Raw genomic sequence first — 23,428 nt, forward strand, 5'->3', positions numbered from 1 at the left:
CAAAAGTTAACTGAATAATTGTGCTTGAGGCTTACAGATTATACATGTACAAGTTACATTTCCTGTGTAGAGCCTGGCAAAGGTAAAGCAGTCATGATCTTCAGCCTTCACAAAAAACAGCTGGCAAATGCCACAGGTGAAATACTAAGAGTTTAAAAGTTGCTGCCGGAATTATTCTACCATGGCAGGAACTCTTGGAGCTGCACAGGAATGTGAAGAGACGTTTCTGTAACTGGTATATGCAAGTAAATTTAATGGATTTATACTTTGTTAGGTATTCATGTTTTTCAGCTTAAAATAATTCTGCTCAGTGTTTGTTTGCCTGAAGCATGTGGGAACAAAACAAGGAGGGTATGGAAAAATAATTTACAATTTCTGTGCTTCCTGGTTGCAGAACTTCATGAAGTGACAGCTTCACATTCATTTTGTCCTGCATGTAGTAGATTTTTCCACTGCCCCCCCAGTTTTAGCTAAGATGCTTCAATAAGTTCTCCTGTTATAGGAAAAACCAGTACTGTAAGGAGAGGCATCATCTTTATTTTAAAATCTTGTAGCAATTGATTTATATTCATTCTATTAACACCAATTTTGACAAGTTTCATGTTCCATTTCATTTAACATAAGTTTTGCAGCAGAAGTACCATAGCAGACATCTCAAAGGTGGTAGGTAAAGGCTTGCAGGCCATTTTTCATTTTTTGAACTACCATCATAATTCAAAGCCACGACCACTTTAATTTCTTTCCAAATCTAGAAAACTGCATATAACCAGATACACACATGAAAATGATGCTAGCCAAGTTATACCTTTGTACAAAATGCAATTACACAACATTGATTAAAATACTGGATCAGTACCTTTTGAAGTTGCTGAAATACACAAGAAGTAGATTATTGAAGATTAGAAGTGATGTTTTTATTTGAAGGATGGGAGTTGGGAGAGGGAAGGAGTTAAAAATAGTATGGTCATCATAAAGAAGCCATCCCTGCTAGTAGACTACTAAACATAAGTTTTCTTTTTAAACTCAATTAGCAATATATTTACATAGAGTCTTTGAATATCAACCAGTTGCCATGGAAATATGGAGACTAACCAGAAACAAAAACAATACCTGAAATAAAACTGAATTTGAACAGACATGCAATTTGCTTCCATCACTTGTATTTTATCAGGCATCTCTACACTGTGCAATATGTTTCATTGAACACATCATTTGAAACCCATAGGTAACCAAGAAAGAAGTTGGTTACAATTAGCATCTTTATGTAAAATTTCACACTCCACAAAACAATGAAATTGACACAGGGCTTACATAGAACACTGGGTGATATTTTGCACTGTGATGACTTGGAAATATAATTCACTGCACAATACTGACAGAATATTTACAGAAAACAACAGAGCAATCATTAGTCTCTTATAAATAAGGTGACCAAATATCCTGGGCCTCATATGAAGACATGCAATCCCTTTCATGATGAAGACAAGTCCATATTTTGCTGTAATGAGCTTTCTTCTTGCCCGATCAGTATTCTAAAAATGAAAGATACCATACACAACCAGAAGTAGTCAAACAACAAAAACCCCTTCTTGTGATCAAGCTTAAAATCTCAAGCTTTTAATCCTGTTTCTATTGCTTTACTCTAGCAGGTTTCCCCTTTCCCTGACACAATACCAGTGCCCACCTTATTAAGAGTAGGGAGGACTCAGGAGAGTGGAACTGCAAAAAAAGCACTGTTCTAGCAGTAAGGAAAACAGAGGAACACAGCTTGCAGGCAAAAGGAAAAGGAAGCTGGAGACCCCTTTGTGTTTAGAAGCATTATGAGACAATGGACATTTTGGTCGCCTTAGTTACAAGTCTCATTGTAACCTGCATGCATGTACTTTTGTTTTAATCCGTAAAAGTGTTGAACCTCACAACCACACACAGTTCTAGTCAAATACCAAACTGGTAAACAGTGTTATGAACAGCAATCATATGGATGAAATAACTTTCTCTCCCAGAAGTCACAAACCAAGATATCCTAGAAGTCTTTTTTTCAGATACGCATATTGTTCTGTACAAGTCCTGTCACTCTGTGGCCAGCAGTAATCCTACAGGTGTGACCAGCTCAAGCAGTGATCCTTTACAAGTTGCATATGTGGTTGCCATTAAAGCTGACATTCAAAGGTTTATATGGTTCTGGGTACCACAATTATCAGCAAATCACTTTAATGGTGACCACTATATTACAAATTACTCCAACTACACACACATCAGAAAGAATTATTACAGATACAATACTTTACACTCCTATACCTGCAGCTTTCAGTTTGGTTTATTTGGTTTGCTGTTTTCTACATGGAGGTGGTCTCCCATGACGCATAATGTGTTTTTCCAAACTATCCAGGATGGCAATAGCAATCCTTTGGACATGTGGATCAGTCTGGACGTTTTCCTTGATGTTGTATAAATGCTGTAAACCACCTTCTTCAATTAACATGCTGCAGTACCTGGCAGCTGTAATAAGATTTAAAAAAAGGAATGTAAAAACAAAAAAGTATCTAGGATAAGTGTAGTAGATACTGTAAACACTAATTGAAATCCACTTTCATCTCCGAGACTAGGCAGCATTTAGAACACTCCCCAAAGTGCACATTCTACTTTCATTATGGATTTTTAAAAGTTGAAAGCACACCTACGTCAGCTTCAGTATTACTACATGCAGGGACCAGCTATAAAAAGAGCCATATGTTTAATGTAACACAGAAGCTTCAGAAGTTGTTACAAAAAGGTCAGGATGACTGTAATGCAATCCACAGAGCATTACCTCAGACGTGCCCAATTTCACCATTCATCTCAGTGAAGCAACACCAGAGTTGTTTGAATGTTGACATTAATCATTTCACGGGGGATCATTTACTGAGTGCTACTAATATTTTAGTTAAGTTAGCTCACTGTGGTGGACGTGATATAGAGAAACAGCCAAAGGAGAAAAAAAATAAACAAGAAAAACCAAGCCCATTAATTCCAGACTACTTTTCACCCACACCTAAAAGAGGAGGTCAAAGTAAAATGCATCTCTTCTCCAGAACAAAAAGCCTTCTTGGTGCCAAGCATCAAAAGCTTAAGATCCTCCCTGCAAATAAATCTCCGTATTTCAGAATTAAACACACTTTCCCTCAGAGTAGGTTACTACATTTGCTACCAAACATTTAGTTTCTCTGCAACTTTGTCCAGAAGCTTCTGGCACCAACTACTAACAAAACTAGATTTCAGGAATACTGTCTTGAACTCAAAGCAGGAGTACATTGTGCAAGTGTGCCCAGCATCTCCATTCTACAGAGCAGTTAGTTACTGTCAATATAAACCCTTGTGGCATGTTGAAAGCCCACAGGTTAGGGTAGCACAAACTAAACACTAAAAATAAATAGAAAAAAATAGGCCCACACTAAGTTAACAGGGCTAAGGCACAAAGAGGGGGAGAAAGCTTGCTTAATTTCATTAATACAGAATTACAGGGTGTTAATAAAAACTCTTATCCAGAGCCTGACCAGTAAAACAACTTCATCAGAACAGTCCTAATTCAACATGGGAGAAGTCCTCACAGACCTCTGGACAGGGCACCCTGGGAAGAGTGTCTCATTCCAGTTACCAGCTCTATGAAGAATAGGAAAACAGTACTCTATATGCAATTATATATTGTGACATGTTATTGTTTGGTCCTGAATAGATGTCTTTTTACTGTAGAAATAGTGATTTATGGGACAAACAAGCACAGATAAACTGCTGTCAAGAGGATTAAAAAAACGGCACAGAAAAGACTTAACATTTGAGAGGGAAGTTGCTTTATATCTGGTAGAAGTTAATAATAATACACACAGGTCATACAAATACTCAGTTCATACAAATTTATGTCAAAAAAAACCCAACAGCATTAAAAGCCAGGAAGGTTTGTCCAGTCTTACATTTAGGTACACTCAGGGGATTTATTTCCTTTCCCAACACTTGTGCATTTCATCAGATGCTCTCAAATCATTCTACAAACAAGATGTCAGTGTTCTCATTTTGCAGATGGGAAAGATAGATTAAGAAACTGACCTTCAAGTCACAGCAAGTTATTGCAAAAAGGTGATTAGAGATGAGGATTACCTAAAACTTCTGTTCTGATAGTAAGAGATAGCTACCTACTAAAATCATTGCTCCTGATTTAGAAGACATCTGTTGTCCATTATTAATTATTTACTTTTCTGAATACAAACTCCTGTGCAAGTCAAAAACATAGTTAATGTAACACATGTCCACATTTTGCAATACTCTGCATTTAACAGTAAAATTCAAGTAAATAAGACAGACATGAACGTTTATTACTATCTTTTCCTGCCCCATTTAGTCAACACCTAAACATAGTTTCTTTAAAGGATTAGGAGTGAATACTCTAGGAATTTTTATTTTTCCCCATTCATGCTAGTGAATAATATGCTAAGAATTTTAAGGGTAATATTATCTTAATACATACGATTTTTGCTGCAGACGTGCTGCATTGCCCATACTGCCCATAACTGGACACCAGGTGTCATGAAACAGCCAAGTAGTGGAAAAAATGGATTAAAAGACCTATTAAAAAAAGGAGAGGAACAGCAACTCACTTTACTACTAGGTATTATTACTCAGAAGTCACATGTTGTCTACTCATTCAGCTACAGGCTTAACAAGGAGAGACACTTCATAAACTGAGTTTTAGGTGCAGCAGGCGAGCCTTTTAATGTCTAAGTCAATTACTAGCAAAAAATCATATATAGTGGATATGTGGTATGCTTTTACCATAGCATTTGGATGCTTCCTGCTCCTTAAAAACAGCAGTAACACCAGTGGAAATTATAAGGATTAGATGGACAGTAATTATCTAATTGTACTTTTTGGCCTCAAGCTTCTTTATCTAGGACAGAGTGTGCGAACCTAGTGCTAGCCAATATAACCTTACTGGTTCATCTTTGTGTCCAAGTCTTTTAGACATGCAGCTTAATACCATTAATAGAAAAGCAAGCAGAACAACATTATATTTTTCTTTTACAGGAGTCCCTCACCTTTTTTGGTCACAAAGGGAGAATTAACACGCTGTATATTTTAAGCTGATAGGTGTTTTTCCACCTAACAAAACCATGTCTGGCTAGCACCTCACTCTGCTTTGGGAACAAGTTTTAAATCTAGTTCAGTGTATATTCCAAACTCTAAATCAAGACAATAATTACCTGTAAGCCACCATCTCACATTCTGGGGTTGGCCAATTCAAAATGGCAGAATGCTGCAAAATACAGAACCAAGAACACTCATTGTTAAATAAAAACACTGAAAAACTAGTAAAGAGTATAATAAAATTCACCATCATTTCTGTACCAGCTGTTCAAGGAGAGATGTCCTCTGGCTGCGACTTAATGTCCAGGCCTGCTCTCCTCGAGATATCAAATGAGCAATAATCCCTGCTGCAAAGTAGCTAACTTCCACCTCCACGCTGTGCAATAATTTACTGATGTGGTCTATGAAGTCTTTCCACATTAATTCAGAATGGAGTTCTTTAACTTCAGCTATGTTATTCTGGAGGGGGCAAAAAAAGGAAAGAGAAAATATCAACAGAAAGAATAAAATATGAGGGAGATAAACATATAAATGAACTACATTGTGCAAGTAAACATGTATAAACACCAAGATGAGATCTTCATACTTCCAGATGACCAGCAGATGCCAAAATACTACTTTTGCTTTTGAAGACTTTTCCACCCTAATGCAGGAAATTTGCCTCAAAACAAAGAGGTTTTCTCATAAGTAATTTCAGGCCGTTAGCATGCAGATTACACTAATTTAAAGGGTAGTTTTAACATTCTCAGAACACACTCAATTTCAGAAAACTGCAGCGGCGCACAATTCTGAATTCCATTGATTTTCAGTCTGCTTTTTGCATGTTGACTCATCTGAAGCCTCACTCACTGCCCTTTGTTAAAAGCTTTTTGTTTACTGTAACCATCAATTTCAACACAACTAGTGTTTTTGGAGAATTGGTAAAATAGTCCAAAACAATCTCAATTGTGAACAATGCACACTACAAAGATTAAAGAAGAATGTAAAAATATTAGGCAAATTTTCAGGTTAACATAGGGGTAAAAAAAAAATAAATCTATTTTTAAAGGTATATATTTCAGGCTTGTTTTTTTCCCCCTTCATCTCACCAGAAGTCCAAGAACTTTCTGTTGAATGGATGATTCCGATGGAAAAGACTGTGGAAAAAAGAAACAAACCATAGGTAACCATTTATGCTTATTATTGAAACAATGTTATTTATAAAACTATGTTGATCATCCACCACCAAAACTGTACTCCTCACCTCTAAGACTCTCATGAAAAGTTCTAGCCCTTGATTCTCAATGAAGTGCCGACATGTTGTTGGAGATTCATCAGTGAGGTTCCAGAGTGCACTCAATGTGAACTTGAGGGTAGTATCTACAAGATTCTGATTTGTTTTCTGTTTAACTATTTGTAGAAGTTGCTGGAAAACCAAAATCCAAAAATCCCAGTTATGACTGCATATCAAAAAAATGTATTAGCTCCTCTGCTTCTTTCTGCACTGACTGGGGTAATTCATAGCTATCATTTATATGCAGAGTAAAAATCTACATGTTTAGGGTCAGACTATACAAAATAAAACAGCTATTAAACTTTTTACCTCCCTTTGAGCATGGCTGTCTGCTCGAGGAATTCCCTTGTTTTCACCGTAATTACATATGTAGTACCATTACAGATGGCACAAAGCCATCCACAGAACTCTGGACCCAGCACTAACCATTTACTTAAATATTCTCTTCTTGAGCATCTTTTGAAATCCATTGTATAAGACAAATCAGGAGATGTCTTGCTGTTTTACTTTGTATTATTTGTGTCAAGTTTTTCCACTTTGGCTGCTTTTAATCTATGCTAATATGTTTCATGGCCACTGTCTCTGGTATTATGTCTAACACAATCTCTAGGATTTTCTCTTCTAAAGAACTTTCAAATGAACACAGGTTAATGTGTTCTTAGAATTCTATCTACTTATGTTTATTTTGCATCTTTAGGAATACCGTTAGCATGAATAGCTGGAGAGGAGGGTATTTTTGACTGTCAGGAAAGTATCTGACTTACCCTAACAATGAAGAGCTCTGCACCAAGTTGAGCTGTTTGCTCTGTTGAAAGCTGTAAAACAAACAAACCCATATAAACAATTTTTAGACTTCAGAAATATTATCCTATCACCTCAAAGCTTAAATTTCATACCTTTGCAGCAAGAATGGAAATTATAGCTACAGCCATCCTTTGCATGTTTTGATCTTCATGATTACACAGCCACTGCATAACAAGTTTGGCTGCTTCAAACCTGGAAGTTAAAAATAAATTCAATTTTCAGAATTCTCTTAAGTTTTACTAAAAGAAAGATGTACACAGACAACACATCAGAAATCCATACAAGACAAAATAAACTCGAAGAAGTATGCCTCATACAAAAAAAACCATAGAAATATACAGTAAAGTTACAGGTGTTGCACGAGCCTCAGTCAGCTTTGAGTCGTTTGCTTAGGGTCTCCTACTTCTCATTATATCTCAAAGCGTACAGGAATTACTTCCAAAGGAGGAAGAAAAATTTTGCACAATCTTCTGAAACATCAGACCACCACACTTCAAAGCATTTGGGCAAAACATCTAAGTAGAAAAATCCCTGCACAAAGCAATCCAATAGCTCACTAGAGAATCCCAACTTCTGTTACACACAATTAGTGATGGACCCACCCAGGTGAAGTAAAAAATACCTGTATACCAAAAGATTTTTTCCAGACCTATATTCAGCGGTGAATTACAGGTCCAAAATAATATAGGTCAAATTAAATCATTCCAGTGTGCTGAATTCAACTGAGCAAAACTGAGACCAGAAACATGCCACCTGAAGGAACACACAACAAAGAAAAATATTCTGCAATGCTACAATTTATTGTAACTGACATATAAAGCTTGCCTGTTAAATGGAACATCCTGAAGGATTCTGTCACTGCATAGTGAGAGAAGGCAATTCTTTTGCAACTACAAGAAATTAAAAAGAATTACTTCAGAGATGTATATATTTCAGAATACTTTCTTGCTATGAATCATTAAAAATAGTTCTATGAGGTCATAGTATATGGAGAAACTTTCTGTAAGATCCACGAGACAAAGAATCCTACAGAAAATAATGAAATTTCATCTTCTACCTGTTGATGATTTGGGAAGTGTTCCATGGCCTTCAGGAGCAAGTGAGTGACATCGGCCAGAAGCCGCACAGGCATGCCTGCTGCTAAATCTTGCTTGGTTAGGTTGAAGACACATGCGCTTGCTGCCAACTGCACAGGCAAGTTCAGGGGGTGATTTCTCATTCCAATAACCACAAGCTGAAATGCAAGATTTTTGCCCACATTAGTTAGTAACATGTTTGCACATACACCCAAGAGCAAACCACTGTTGCTTGAGGCCACAACAATGACTCACAGCACCCAATTTCTGCCTCCCTTTTACTTAAGTGAAAAATCCATCTGGTGTGATTTTAATTCTCAGGAAGAACATTTCCTTCTGCTCAGTGATTCAAAGCTGACAACTTCTGTCTCTTCAAGTCATTTTGCACTGGTTGCAGCAGCTTCTCAAAGATGCTGCACAGAACGCAAGAGATTCCTAGAAAGATCCAAGGTTTGCTAGACACACTGGGATAAAAATCACCAAACCTTTCCAGAGATGAATGAGGTAGGACAGAGTTTTTGCAGTGTAATGGTAATGATGTAGTGGCTTGCTGTTTGGTGACTAGCCATTTCAGATCACATCTCAAGCTGCTAGGTCAGGATGTATTTTTCACACCTTCTTCCTCAATTATGTTTTGGCTATTTATGTTGATTCTGATCTCACCTAACAAAATATTTTTCTTGTTGATTACTGATTGCCAAAGCCTTTTTGATACTGAAGCCAACAAAATCAAGGTTACTTGTTCAACTTCAGAGAGGATAGAAAAAAACAAAAATCATCTGTCCTGCTAATGCCTCTTTTTATGATCACAGTAAAAATTGAACCATTTCTGGTGTTCTAGACATGGAAAGCCAATGCCTAGAATGTATTTCTAAGGAAGTTTCTAGGATTTTCCAAGTTAGAGCTCAATATAGAACACTAATGATATTTATTCACTTACTATCACACTGGAAGGCAGCAGTAGAGAGGAATATCACTGAACGCCTTCCTTATTATTACTGCTTTTAAGCATCAGCAGAAGGCACTGTTGTTCCTGGGGAATACCACTAGACATGCCTTTGATTTGACTCAGTACACATGTTATAATGACAGAATTCAGCATCTGAAGAAAATTTCCTATCATTTCAAAGTTACATGAAAAAAATAATTTAGATGCTACTAAATTTATATACTATATGTTAGTCCAGATCAATTTTAGCTAACATAAAGACCTACAGGGCTTCCACATCACTATTATTTAAATAGTTGTTAGTTTTTATCCAACATTAAAATTTTAACCTTAAAAATCACAACCAAAGAATGTAAAAGCTTATAAAATAATTTACACCAGGGTTTTGGGGATGGGCTTAGTTTAATAAACAATGCAGGACAATAATCAAAACTATTATTTTACCTTTAAAATTTCAGGCTTTGTTTTTTCCATTACATGAGTCAGACTGAATAAATGAAAGAGTGCTTCTCTCACAAAGAAGGCCCGTTCACTGTAACGCTTCAGTGCTTCAGAAATCTGAGTTTCATTTGCTTCTCCTGACACCTATGAACAGAAAAATAATATTTAGTTCAAGATGTCATCATTTTACTTTAAAAATGTTATTCTTAAAAAGTGCAAAGTTTCTATTTCAAAGATGGTAATGTTTTTAGCCAAATCCTGCAGCAAACAAGTGATTACTTTATCTGGCCATATTAATCCAGAACTACAAAATCCACAAACATTTTTCATAAAGAAGAATCCACATCATAAGCCAAATTAGACTTCAGTCATGTCTTTAAGCAGAACTGTATAAAACAACTAAGTAAAAGTAGCACTTCATAACTAACAAAAGCTGCTTATGAATGCACCAAATACCTAAAAGCACTATTTGTAACTGAATGTTCTGTCAAATGCAGGCGATAAACTGATGAAAATGGTATTTTGGCTGAAAATCTTATGGCTCTGGGTTCTAGCTCTGACAATAAATAAAAAAATTCCATTCTTTCTCTACATCAAGTTTCCTACAAGCTGTATCTGTAGCAATAGCCTTCCAGCACCATGTTAAAAAACTCATGCTCTCTGCAAAAGAAGTAATTCTTAAAACCAGACTTTTTATACATGTGAAAACTAAACAATGAGCTAAGTGAAGACTGCATTAGAAGCTATGAGTTATTGACTAATAGGAGCTTAAGTTCAGAATATTAAATCAGCAACTGGCTGCAAATTTTTCGACTTCCTAATGTGCTATACTCCCACTTAAATATATTTTATCTACTTTAACTGTAAATTGATTAACTGTAGATGTTTTTTTCCTCAGTCCTACTACTTAACAGATCACTGCTGCAATCACTGTTTTCTGAAATTCTTCGGGAAGTATGCAGAACTTGTTCTACTCAATGTGTCACATAAAGAAAAGCAAATGTTCATAGATTGAAGTGTCACGATCCATGCATCCTGTATTGTATAGAGCTAAATTTTTCAAAACTTGCTAGATCAGGAATATATTACAGCCTTGAGAGAACTAATACTATCTGAGATTTTGTTTTATATTCTCTACTGATTAGAACAGGGCAATCATATTTACTGACACGTTTTGCAGCCAATTATATACTATATGAAGAATTTCCACTTGGCTTCATGTTCTCAACTACAATGTCTGCCTAGTGTTTAATCTTTCAAGAATTTCTATAATCAAATTTCACAGGACTGATGTAAAGTCAGTAATATTTTACTTCTACTGTCTCCATAAGTGTTACGTCTTGTTTATTCTTTAGCAGTATCTAGACTAAGCAGCTGAATATTTCAGTATAGTCACGAATGAATTTCAGGTCACAAAAAAAAAAGGTACAAAACCCCCCTATCACTGCCTACGGTCTCTTCTTGACAATTATGCCTTAAAAAAAAAAAAAGAGAAAGAAACAAATTGCATTTTGCTAACTACACTGCTACAAGTCCATCATTATTTTCACAGTACTAGAACCACCTTCTTTCCTGCCTTTTCAGAGCACAGTCTCTTTTATGAAGCACATATTCTAAATAGCAAGGATTATATTGAATTGTTTTATACCACGCATGAGGTATAATTTCCTCATGCCATGCATCAATCATGCCAAATGGGAACTTGCTTTCTCCAACAACACATTTCAACATTCACACAACTCACTATCAGCTGTGACAACTAAAGTACTCAAGAGACTCAGACATTAACAACTGTCTAAAGTTCCAGGAAAAAGAAAAAAATGTAGAACTGTGTAGCTGTGTTACCTCACTTGCCAACAACAAGAGCATTCTGAATTTTAAAACTGAAGTGCAAAACTCAACTTGCACAGAAGACAGACTAAACTATGGACACATTATGCAAACTATTCCTCATTCCCTCTGCAGTTTCCATCATCTTCACAGCACAGTAGAAAAAACCACAGAGTCAAAGATGATATACCACTGACACTGACATGTCTAAAACATGTCTTTTTTCTTCTTTAATTCTGACCCCTTCATAGCAGGACAGGACAGGCTCGTTCTCCAGTAAGTGCATGCATATTCTACAGAACATGGAACAAACATCTTGTTGCCTGGCAGTAACAGATAAATAAATGCACTTCAGCAAACATCATCTCATGCTAAGGGGCTAGGTAATTTAGGATTTGTTCAAGAAGTTTTTCATCCTACGTAATTGCTTCTTACATGGTCATCACCAAAGACCTTTCAAGGTGGGTAGAAATATTGTAACAGAAGCGGTGATGGAGTACAACAGCAGCTCAGTTATTAAGTTTTATTGTATCTGCTGGGTTAATTGTGAATTGCTCAAAGCTTATTCAAATTGTACCTCCACCTCTTACCTACTGCTGCCTTATGCTGTATGTGCTGTAAACCAGAGAATATTATTCCAGTAAATTACTTCAGACTAGACAAAGTTCTACTCTCTTGGGTCTGATATGTTAAATCAGGATCTAAGGCTCACTGAAAAGGCACAGAAAATAGATGCTTCTTACAATTGTATTATGCAAATTTAGCAGTTTCTGTGCCAGAATGAAGAAGGAATTTCACATAAAGTCAGTAATTACAATTAACAGGTAAAAAAATGTACCTACAGCCTCCTTCCGAAACACCCGCACACATTTGTTACAAATGATTAGTTCTATTTTTCTTGCACATTGTAATTTTCCAGTAAAATTAATTCCCCCACTTAACCTTTAGGTTTCCTTCTCCTGTTAGGAATTCTGAGTAGCCAGCATCAGTAGCTAGCAGTCCTACAAACTGCATTGTGGGCCGTTGCTGAATAAATGCTTCTACAGCTTTATCCGTAACATGTTTTCTTCCAGAAATGTCCAAAGACACAAGATTAGGCAAGATATCTTTCTGTTCAAGTAAACGAAGTGCTATGTCTGATGTAAACTGTTTGTCATCTGAAATATCAAGGTGATTCAGGTATTTTAGTTCTCTTATAACATCCAGAATCTGGGTTGTGGTCATTTTCAAGCATTTCAGGTGGTGCATGGTCAAAGACTTGAGTCGGTCTTTGCAAGTGAGGAGTGCTGTTATGTCAGTGACAGAAGTGTTTGATATATCCAGACTTTCTAATCTAGGAAGTGAAGCAACATCTGCCAAGTCCTCATTGTAGAACAGAACATTGGTAATACTCAATGCACGAAGCCCAGACAACTGGCAGAAGCACCTCTCATATGGGTCTTCCAAAGAAAGAGTTAGTGAGTTCAGCACGAGGCACTGCAGATTTTGTTGGATCCATTTATTGCTGCCAAGTCCACTTATAATGTCCGTAATTGTTATATCAGCATTCATCCCTGTAGCATCAAGTTCTACCAGCTTGTGATGGCAGAATGCTTTCCGGAAAGCCACAGCAGAGATTTTCGCTTTCCGGATACAAGCTCGTTTCAAACGCATCTGGTTGCCTCGGAAGATGCCCACAGTTCCATCGTTCAGAAGCCCTGTTGGAAAACAGCATTAGTGTTTGTCTCCAGTGTTACAGAACACCGCTTTTCTTTTTAAGAACCCAAAGGGTACAAAGTGTTAACAAAGAAAAGTAATTGCAAAGTAGTTTGTCTTGGATCATTATGCCATGATCCCAAAATTTTATATTTGAGATTCCACTTTAAGATTATGATGTCACTTCTGGAAAATGCCAGGTTTAAGAATAGGACAGATAAATAAAGATATAGTATATACACATTACTTATTTGGTTCAGAACATGGAACATGCAATAAATAAAATGTGGATATGATTCAAAACCATTCAGGCTGCTGCCTGCATTTTCTGGATTTTCTCACTGAACTGGCTAGAAATGTGCTAAAAATAGAATTTCAAAATTTCTGAAAGTTATTCTTCCCTGGTCACAGTTCCATTAACCTCCAGATAGCACCAGCAGTCAATGACCAGTTCTCATCTTCCTTTAACTCAATTGAATAATTTAGCATTTGATTGAATTCATAAGTAGAATCAATACACTAAACTAAGCTAATTAAGTTGTTCTACATATCCCCCATGAAGAAGGTAGGAGTGTTGCTCAGAAACAAGCTGAATGTGAGAAAGAAACCCAAAAAGTGATTCAATGAGGAGAAAGAGGAGGACAAGGAAAGGGTGGAAAGGAGAGAAAGGCAGCAATGAAAAAAGGAAATGCAACAATCTTGTCTGAGTTTATTATCTTTTTGCTCTGTAGCAAGACTGCATAAGCAGTTTTCTCTTGTAGCATACTGGCAATATCCTAACTGAAATAATACATTTAGTACCGTGCACAGGATTATCCAAAACATGTTGAAAACACCAAGATTTCTTATTTGTATCTTATCAACAGAAGGATTGCTGCTTTAGAGAAAACCAAATGAGAAGGGTATAGTTGCACAAGCATGCACACAGAGAGTAGGAAGAACGTGGCCTTCTAGTTTCACTCGAGGGTTATAAAAGTCAACACTCCCGCTTTTTATCTCCTATCTTCAAGCATACTGAACATACAAAAGAAACTGAAAATGCAATATATTTGAATAAAAACATCATTGCCACTACAGTTTGGATTTAAATCATGAGCTAGTAATTGCCTCTGTGACAAAGTCAAATTAATATTAAGATTTGCAGACCTTTCTAAAGAGAATCATAGAATGGTTTGACTTGGAAGGGATCTTAAAGGGTCATCTAGCCCAACCTCCCTGCAGTGAGCAGGGACATCTTCAACTAATCAGGTTGCTCCCCATCCAACCTGACCATGAATGTTTCCAGAGATCGGGCTTCCACAACCTCTCTGAGCAACCTGTGCCAGTGTTTCACCACCCTAAGAGTAAAAAATTTTTTCCTTATAGTAAATGGTTTAGGCATTTCTGGCCAAGTAGTTGGGCATTCCTCGTTTGCAGAGAAAGCAAAAATATGGGGTGAAACAATTGGCACCCAGCAGAAAAATTAAATGTGAAAAATAATTAAAATTTGGTTAATGTATTGCCAAATTACTTTTTAATTTTTGCTAGCATTTTCATTTAAGGATCAAGGTAGGCTTTCTCACTGGCCTACATTAGCCACACCCTATTTACCTGCCACACACTTTTTTGACATCCTGAACCCTCACACAGTGTGAAGTTTCCATGTCTGACAACCTTCGTCACCACTAGCAGTGGTAACAAGTTTCTGGTAATTCAGTTTCCTTGAATCTGATTTCTTGGGACTGCTTTAAATAATTGCGTATCAGAAAGTAATATATGTTGAAGAGTAAGAGGTTTTTTAGGTTTGTGTTTTTTTGCGTGGGGGTTTTTTAGTTTGAGTTTGTTTTTTTTTTTTAAGGGCCGTTCCTTCTGTTACAGCTGAATAGAACAACTTGAGAAAACTAGAACATGAGTATTTGCATTGTAAGACCCAGTCAAATCTGCACCTACAGGATAGGGTGCTTGGTCTATTCAAAGTAATTTTTCTAGAGTAATGTCTTATCTCTAAATAATAGTCTCCAGGAATGGGTCTCCTGCCTCTTCTCTAGGGTAATCTATATGTTCACTCTTTTCATGCTAAGAAGCTTTTATTCACACAACGTTCTCCTTTGTCATCCTTAAAACAAGGAAAGGAAAGGGAAGCAGCTTCTCAAAGATGTTCTGACAGAGAACATGATAGGCCAGTACCTAAAATGTAAGAACACCGCAATGTGGTTTTCAGATATGTTTATACTACTATTGAAACTGACTGCTTTTGAGCAAATAATTCCACTTCAACAAAGTGCCAAAAGAGATAAGAAATTATTTTAATGAAAATGGTAAGATTATTTCCTGGTTTAATCACAAGGACACACAGTAAAGAAAATTAACTGCTCTGTGGGAGATACTGAGATATTCGAGTGCTGCTAGAAATACTTGAATCAATTAAATCTTTTTTTAAAAGTGATTGAAAGAAGATCTATTAAAGAATATTCAATTAAAAGAACGTTAAATTAAAATCATAAACCCAAGACAAAGGACCTTCTATTTAGAACTACCTATACAGCAATGCAACTTTCAGCTGAAGCTGTGGAAAAGCCAAAATAACAGAAATTCGGTATTACGAGATTAAGGAATACAGTATTAACAGCTGCACCAGGAGATTAGACTAGAAAATACAACAGAACTGCAGCATCACATTGCACTAAAGTATTTTCACTGATGACCCACTAAGAATTGTTTTTACCATGAAATGCCATTGTCTGCAGCAATCGATCAGCCACTTCTTGAGGAAACATTCCTGGTTCCTGCAAGCATAGGGTTCCATCTTGCCTTTCTGTGCAAAACTTCTCTAGGTTGGCAGTCAGGAAATTCAAACAGATATCAAGTAGAGAATGAGGTGAAGCTTCCTCCTGTCATATGCAAAACACAATGAAACAAAGGAGATTTAGTCAAATCACTCTATGTCTATGAATCCTCCATTCCTCTATAATGTTGTTTTTAGGCATATCATCCTTTTTTGTTAGTCTTATCCTCATTGGAACAGGCAAATACTACAAAAGATGTCCCCCTTAGAACCACCCAAATGTGTAAGTCAGGTCACACAATAAACGACTGGCCAAACTGTTAGGCAGCCGCCCTCCCCAGTCACCCCCAGCACCACATCGAGTCTGGCCTGCTGTGCTTGAGCCCTGCTTGCGTTCACAGAGAAAGAAAAGTAACTACTGATAGATTATTTGAATTTATGAAGTCTAATGGGAATTAATCAATCAAGACTAGACTACAAGAAGATTTAAACACAATTTTGCTTCTTGATTTAAACTATTTCTTTTAATCTTTCATTTAGGTCAACCCACATATGAAGTCTACTACCAACCTACATGAGAAATGTAGATAAATTTCACATATTGTTCGGAGCAATTTTTGATACCGAAAAAGGGCAGCTAGAGCTTCAGATCAAAACACGAAACTCAAAAAGAACTATTACATTGCTACACAAACTTGGAATTAAAGTAATGACCATTACCATATCTCTTCTGATTATAGATACCAACTTCCTCCTTTCTATGCTAAGCACCTGCAATCATCTATAGTAGAACCCCAGGTACAAAGGACAAGGCAGAATATAAACTTTTCCTTCAGAGTTTGAGATTGTACATTGATATATGAAAATCTCAAAGGTTTTTCTATCCAATGTCTAATAATAGCCTACTGTTTTCAGTCACACAGATTAATCAACATAAAGAATGACTCGCAGCACTGTGAATCATCCCCAGCACGACACAAAAGAAGGCTGAGTGACTGGTACATACTCCCCCAGACAATTTTGAAAATAACAGCATCAACTGTTGCCAGATCTCATCTGCAGGAAAAAAAAAAAATGTAGCTTGCCTTTTATACTGAACGTTCTGGATAATTTCACCTTTCTTTCCCAGCTCATTTAACTTCTCTTCTGTTGCTTCATTTGCCTAATAAGCTCACCACAATGTACAGAAATATATAAAAGGTTATATAGAAGAAATATATAAGGAAATGACAGAAGTAAGCCTTCTATATATCTGAAGACTAGGAGGTACCACACATTGGGGCAAAGATGGAATGGAGCTTATCTTTAATGCATCATGTATTGACAACAATGAAAGACTGCAGTTTAACAGCTCCTGAAGACTTAAGTACAGGTTTGGGAACCAGAAACTCCAAATTATTCAAATACAAGCTCTTCCTGCAGCTTTTGACATGGAACTTTCAATTCCTTTGACTTGATTTTGTTAAGTGCTTAATTTTTCTTTCTTTTTTTTTTTTTAAAGCTTCATTATTACATTTTATTGATGAAGCAACAGGACTTATTTTGTGACATGGCTTGCTCACATTACAAGAAAACAGCAATTTTGGCTGCCTCCAGTCTTAAGCTGATATGAAAAGGAAGGACAGAATTTGGAACTGTTACCATCTTTTGTTTCTTTACAATGTGCAAAAATGCCTGAAATACTTCTAAACAGAAAAAACTAATTAGTTTAAAATAGTACATTTTTTGAGGGAGAGGGAGGAAGTTTTTATTTTCAACTTTAACCTGAAATTAATACACATGCCCAGGACTTCTATGACAGCTTCTGATTCAAAGAAAAACCAGAATCCTTACTCAAAGACATATGAAAATTTTTCTCACTGAAGCAGAGACATCCTCATCTCCCAGTAGATCTCATGCTTCTAATTTGATGCATAAATATGACAAAACCAGAATACTGGCTCTCTTAATTCCTTCTGGCACTGTTCCATAATTTCTGCCAGAAAAGCTAAAACACTTTTATATATCAGTGAGCAAACTCCAAGAATTTTTCGCTTTGCAGATTGGCTGCTAGCATATGATTCAGAAAACTATTTTTTCAACCAGTATCTCTAACTGGACTATCCATAATTTGGAGATACAGTTTTAATTTCTGTATAAAATAACCATTTAGGTGTTCATGCAGGACATCTCCATAAAATAAAGAAAAAAATTCCATAAGGAGGGAGCAATTACACTTGCAAACAACACAGTCTCATTTTTATTAGCGCCACTTATACCAGTTAGAGGAGACATATGAAACGTTTCTTCAACTTGCTGCAAAAAGGCTGAGGAAACACACCTAACGAAGGCTCCCGAGGTAACCTGCATAGATAGACGGAACATTTTTATCTATATCTAATAAAGTTCCTTGACAAGCATCATAAAAACTTTTTCCTAGACTGTCTGCTACTGAAATAGAACAGCACGAATGCAGCCCGTAAACCTTTTATGTGAGCCAGCAGCATTCCTCTTCTCAACTTCTCTTTACTTAAAGAGAATATCGCCCAGTTAAAGACCTCATAGTAAAAGTCTTCGGTTGTATTTAAGCTCTTACAAGGTTAGGATTTCAGTGGTTCCTCTCCTCTAACTATGCGTTTGAATGTCAACTTGAAAAGAAACCTCGCATTTGTTGTCAGTTCATTTCACTTCCTTGTTCTAATACTCTAATGAGACACTGTAAATGTGGGTCAACCATAGCACAGGATTTTTTTTATTTATTTAATAACGACCATTCAGCAATATTTCAGTAGAACTTTCATTATGTATATTTGACTTTTTCATAGCCTTCTTAACTATCTGATACTTCCATGTAACCTCATGGTTTCTTTCATTCTATTAAAATAAATAAATATAAAAATAAAATCCCTAAAACATAGAATTACGCATTACACAATGCAAGTCTGGGTGTCTTCATTAGTTACATATTAATAAGAGTATTGTCACACATCTAAAATGAACTAGCTTATGGAATAGTAAAAAAAAAAGAAGAATATTTTCATAGATGGGCTTTTCAAGGATTATCTCAATTAATTCTTTAAAAAATTACTTTATAAGTGCTTAATATAACCAAGGCAAACAACAGAAAAATATCTGGGGGGTGAGGGTGGAGTAAACTGCATGGCTACTGGCATCTAACAGTAATCCAATACACTGGTGGGCCGAAATGCAATACCGACTTCAGTACAACGTTACCCAGTTCAGCTGATAGCTCATACACTAGTGCAGTCGGGAAGGTTCTCACAGAGAACACTATCCTCCACATTTTCTTTTAAAAGTCCTTGAATCAACTTCAATATATTGCTAGAATATATTTACCCTACATTTCAAAATGCAGTTAAAAATTAAAAAGAGCTTAAGGGGACATCTTAAAATACCTGGAGTAAGTTAGAGAATCATAAACCCAACATTATGCCTAGATTAACTGGCTGACTGTGAGTATAAAAAACAGAATCCACTACCATGCAACCACCAGCTTATATAACAATAACTAAAAAAAAAAAAGAGAAGTTTAACTGATGTTTTCCATCAGTAATTCCAATCTAACTTTGCAGAAAAAGTAAACTCCACTGCTGTGTGGGACATTTTTGCTACAGGTATTGTGATCCTACTAACTCCAACCTGAAAGATTCAGTTCCTTTTGACTTTGCGTCTCAGACTCATTGAAAATCAGACCTTTTTTTTCCCCATGGGTAGGTTCCCCCCCTCAATAAACCAGTCTAAAACACTGGAAGGAGTTGAACTCAATGATCCTTATGGGTCCTTTCCAGCTTGAGATATTCTGCGACTCTAAGACAGACACCAATTTCAGCTCCAACACAACCACTTCTGTGATGTACCCCCCAATTTTTATACCCAACTGCAGACTCAGTATGACAAACCCAAATGTGTAAGGTCTCTGTATGCCAGGCCCATCTGCTTTTTTCTCTTTGAAATCGCAAAGGAGGAGCTGTGGTACAGGATAAGCGACTTTTCAAATTGTGGCTGTTATTTCTCTCAGAAAGTTAGCAGGAAATAAGATGTAAATTAGAGCGTTAATCTTTGGTCTTGAACACACCATGTTTCTCACTGTTTCCCACCTCTCCACAGCCCCAACACTTTACTTACTTTCTTAAAATGAACATTCCTAGAACGATCAAGAAATAGGAACTCAAGTAAAAGTCATCAAAATTCTTCTCAGTGCTAATAAAGGATGGGAAAAGCAGTGAAAAATAAACAGTTCAGTGATCTATGTTACAAAGAAAGCTTTATGATCATCCTACTTAAATTAAATGGAATTAACAGAAGTAGGCAGTTTAATAAACAGACTCAAGGAAGGATTATGCTCAAAATTCAAATTTACCATTAACTATTCTGGCAGAAGTGGGAACATAGTGATTAAAGTTGCTAGCGATACAAAGTTAGCAGAGATCATGAAAGGTTTAAAATTAAATAGTGCCACATTAAAATTATGTAGTAAGGCCACATATTTCAAGATTAACATCAAGAACTTCAGATATGAGTTCATCAATTAGAAATGACTGGAGAGAAGAACCTGAATGGTTTGCTTAACCACAAGAAAACAATGTGAGGCTGCCAAAGGAGGTATCAGAAGTATCATGCAAAAATAAGGATGTATTATGTCATTTTCAAGACACTCTGAGATCTCATGGGGCTATTTATGTTAAGAGAGATCTGCACCATTTCAGGTGGAACATGGCAGCTACTAGAATACTCTGGGGGTAAAAAGTGTTGGGAGTAGGAAACAAAACCAGCTTTTCTTAGCCTAGCAGATCAAAAGGTGAGAGATATTAATGCCGCCTATACAGCACAGTGGATAAAAACTACAGAAGGAAAAAAGCTATTAAGGTGAAGCAGCGCCAGCACAGCAACAAAGGTGCATAGAAGTACCATGAATTATTTTTGCCATAAATTTAGATGTCAGTACATAGCTCCAAAACAACAATGAAGTTCTACCCTGGTCCACTGAATAGAACAGCAGGCGCAAAAGGTACCTACTTTAAAAAAAAAATATAAATAAACTTTATTAGGGAATTAAATGAAATTAGGCTTTTAATAACAAGGGATGAGACTAGATAATCCAGGTAGTTCCTGCTAGTCCTTTAAAAGCAAATATGCACACTCATCTCTCAAACAGAGCAGCAATCAAAACAGCACCCATATGTTCTGCTCTGAAGCCTGTCTTTAACAGAGAAGGGCTGTTTCTCTACCGCCGGTCTTGGCCAGCTCCGTCCAGTAAAGGCATGCTACTACACAATACAAGATCAGCAAGGCCCACGAACCCTGCATACCACAAAACCCGTGCTTTCGGTGGCAGTTTTTTCCAGACAGTCCCTGGGCAAAGGAAGCCCCAGTGCGAAAAATTCTGTTTGAGGGCCGGACTGCACCCGGAGTGGCGGGGAGGGATGAGCTGGAGGAGACAGAGACGGCCGTGCCCGGTCCTGCCCCTCAGGCCGGCCAGCTGCGGGTCTCTACCCGCCGGGCTGCCCCCGGTCCTGCGCGGCGGGAAGCCTCCCGCAGCCGATACTCCGCGGCTGCGGCGAGAACAGCCGGCCAGCGGCAACGAAGCCGGGCCGGCCATCACTCACCCTCGCGGCGCCGTGGCGATGCTGTGGCGCAGCGAGCAGTGTTGCCCCTTCGCATCGCGCCGGCCTCGAACCTCCCCCCGCCCGGGCTTCGATCGCCCCTTTTACATAACCGGCAGGGCACCGGCCGCAGCGGTTACACAAGGGCGAGGGGAGCGAGGGCTGCACGGCGGTGTCCATGAGGGGAAGGGGCGGCCGCCGGGTCGCTCCCCGGTCTGTCCCTCAGCTCCGTGGGGGGGCGGGGGGGGAAACGTGGGGGGTGGCAGTGTGGACAGGCGCCCGCCCGGAGCCCGCCTCGCGTCCGCTCCGGCCAACGGCCTCACCTGTCCAGGCGCGCGGCAGCCCCGCGCCTGACAGAGTGGAGCTCGCGCCGCCGCCATCACGGCCCCTTCTCCCGAGGCGGTGGCGCTTCGCCTCCGCTCCCCTCCGCCTGGCTGTGTCACCCCGGAGCTCGGGGCAGCCTGCCTGCCCCCGCCGGAGCGACGGCAAGACCCCAGCCCATCCCCGCAGCAGCTCCTCGGCCCGGCGCTGCCTGCCGCGCTCACTCACCATCGCGGCGCTGGGTGCCGGAGGGGAGCGCCCAGCCAGCCGGGTCCCGCAGCTTGCCTTTTTTTTCCTTTTTTTTTTTTCCTTCTTCTCCCCTCCCCCCCGTTTTTTAACCCCCCGACCTGGAAGTGAATCTCCCTCAGCCGGCCGAGAAGCAGCGCCAACCCCGCCCCCCTTAAAGGAACCGCGCCAGGCACGGGCTGCTGGCTCTCGGGGTGAGAGGGAACCTTAAAATCCAGGTTTAAGTATGCAAAGCGTAAAGTGTCAGGAGAAGGGTCGCCTACTCAACAAAGCGCACTGGTCTTGCCTGCTATAGTGTGTGTGAGACCTTCCCTGACGCCCCGTTGTTTTTATTTCGGAGTAATGACACCGAAGCACCTCCGAGCAGAGGCTGCTGAGGGCTGAAGATGTGTAGCAGTTCCTTGTCTTTGGGTAACCTCTCGCGACCAGAAATTCAACCTCATAATTATGCTTGTTGCTCACACATCGACCTCTGTAATTTAAATCTGTTTCCTGCCTAAACTAGTTTCTTCTGGTAATATGAATAATAATCTGCTCCAGTACAATAGGTTTTGGCTCCTGCTTCCAAGTTGGAGAGGAGTTTTGCCTTAAGCTTTTATACAAAATAATTTCAGGCTTCAGATATGGTAGTGGTGATGAAAACCCATCTTCTAACAAATACATACTATAATGGATTGTTGGTAAAAAGAATAAAGTCCTTTTTTGTTTCTGGATACAAAGTAAAGAGTGATGCAACTACCCTGTCCAAGTAAAATGAAATTATAAGGAGTTCACAGTTAAACGTTTTCAGGAATTGCTGATTTTATGTACAACAGCTTTAAATAATATTTATTTGCAAACCAGCAGAACACAGAAAAATTAAGGAACAATTGCTAAAATCATTTGTGTTTCCACCATCAGAAGATGACAAAATATTCTACAAACAGTATCAAACACAATTTTGCCTGTTTAAGGACTACATGTCAAAGGTCAGTTATAGTCCCAATTCTTTAGGGTGTTGATGTAGAGAAAGTAAATTATGTGCTCAGGATCTGACAAGAACAGAGTCAAAAGTCCACATGTTCTAAATTTAACCACTTAATCTAATCTGTTTAGAAGAAATAATTTCTATAATTATGGAAACAGAAATTAGCTTCGATAAGGGGGGCGGGGTTGGTACTGTTATTCTTAGTCCAGTCCATGTTTCTTCCACCTCCTAATGTCTTTTTGAGCTTCCAGGCTGTTCTTCCATACCTGTTAACAAATTCAGTCATTCACTCCAGCCTAAGCATCACCCATGTCTTGTCTTTACCCCCTTTTTTCTTATTCTAT

At 38.1% G+C, this 23,428-nt stretch overlaps 1 protein-coding gene across 4 annotated transcripts; it reads right to left on the reverse strand.

Moving 5' to 3' along the window:
• Positions 1-517: 517 nt before the first annotated feature.
• On the reverse strand, positions 518-22,220 carry LOC104042607 (protein zyg-11 homolog B). Of its 4 annotated transcripts, XM_064455075.1 has the most exons (15): positions 21,874-22,033; positions 15,888-16,053; positions 12,431-13,185; positions 9,662-9,802; positions 8,250-8,426; positions 8,018-8,082; positions 7,285-7,384; positions 7,153-7,203; positions 6,359-6,520; positions 6,204-6,251; positions 5,377-5,574; positions 5,232-5,284; positions 4,499-4,596; positions 2,299-2,499; positions 518-1,532 (listed from the first exon to the last, which is right to left on the reverse strand). In XM_064455075.1, exons 1-14 carry the CDS (start codon positions 21,928-21,930, stop codon positions 2,318-2,320), a joined length of 2,253 nt encoding a protein of 750 aa, XP_064311145.1. In that variant the 5' UTR covers positions 21,931-22,033; the 3' UTR covers positions 518-1,532; positions 2,299-2,317. The 4 variants fall into 4 exon arrangements, with proteins under 4 accessions (XP_064311145.1, XP_064311146.1, XP_064311144.1 ...); XM_064455076.1 differs by lacking the exon at positions 21,874-22,033 and adding an exon at positions 22,100-22,220 and having other exon boundaries at positions 518-2,499; XM_064455074.1 differs by having other exon boundaries at positions 518-2,499; positions 21,874-22,032.
• Between the last annotated feature and the right edge of the window lie 1,208 nt (positions 22,221-23,428).

The sequence above is a fragment of the Phalacrocorax carbo genome, chromosome 6 (assembly GCF_963921805.1).
Source record: "Phalacrocorax carbo chromosome 6, bPhaCar2.1, whole genome shotgun sequence".
NCBI lineage: Eukaryota > Metazoa > Chordata > Aves > Suliformes > Phalacrocoracidae > Phalacrocorax > Phalacrocorax carbo.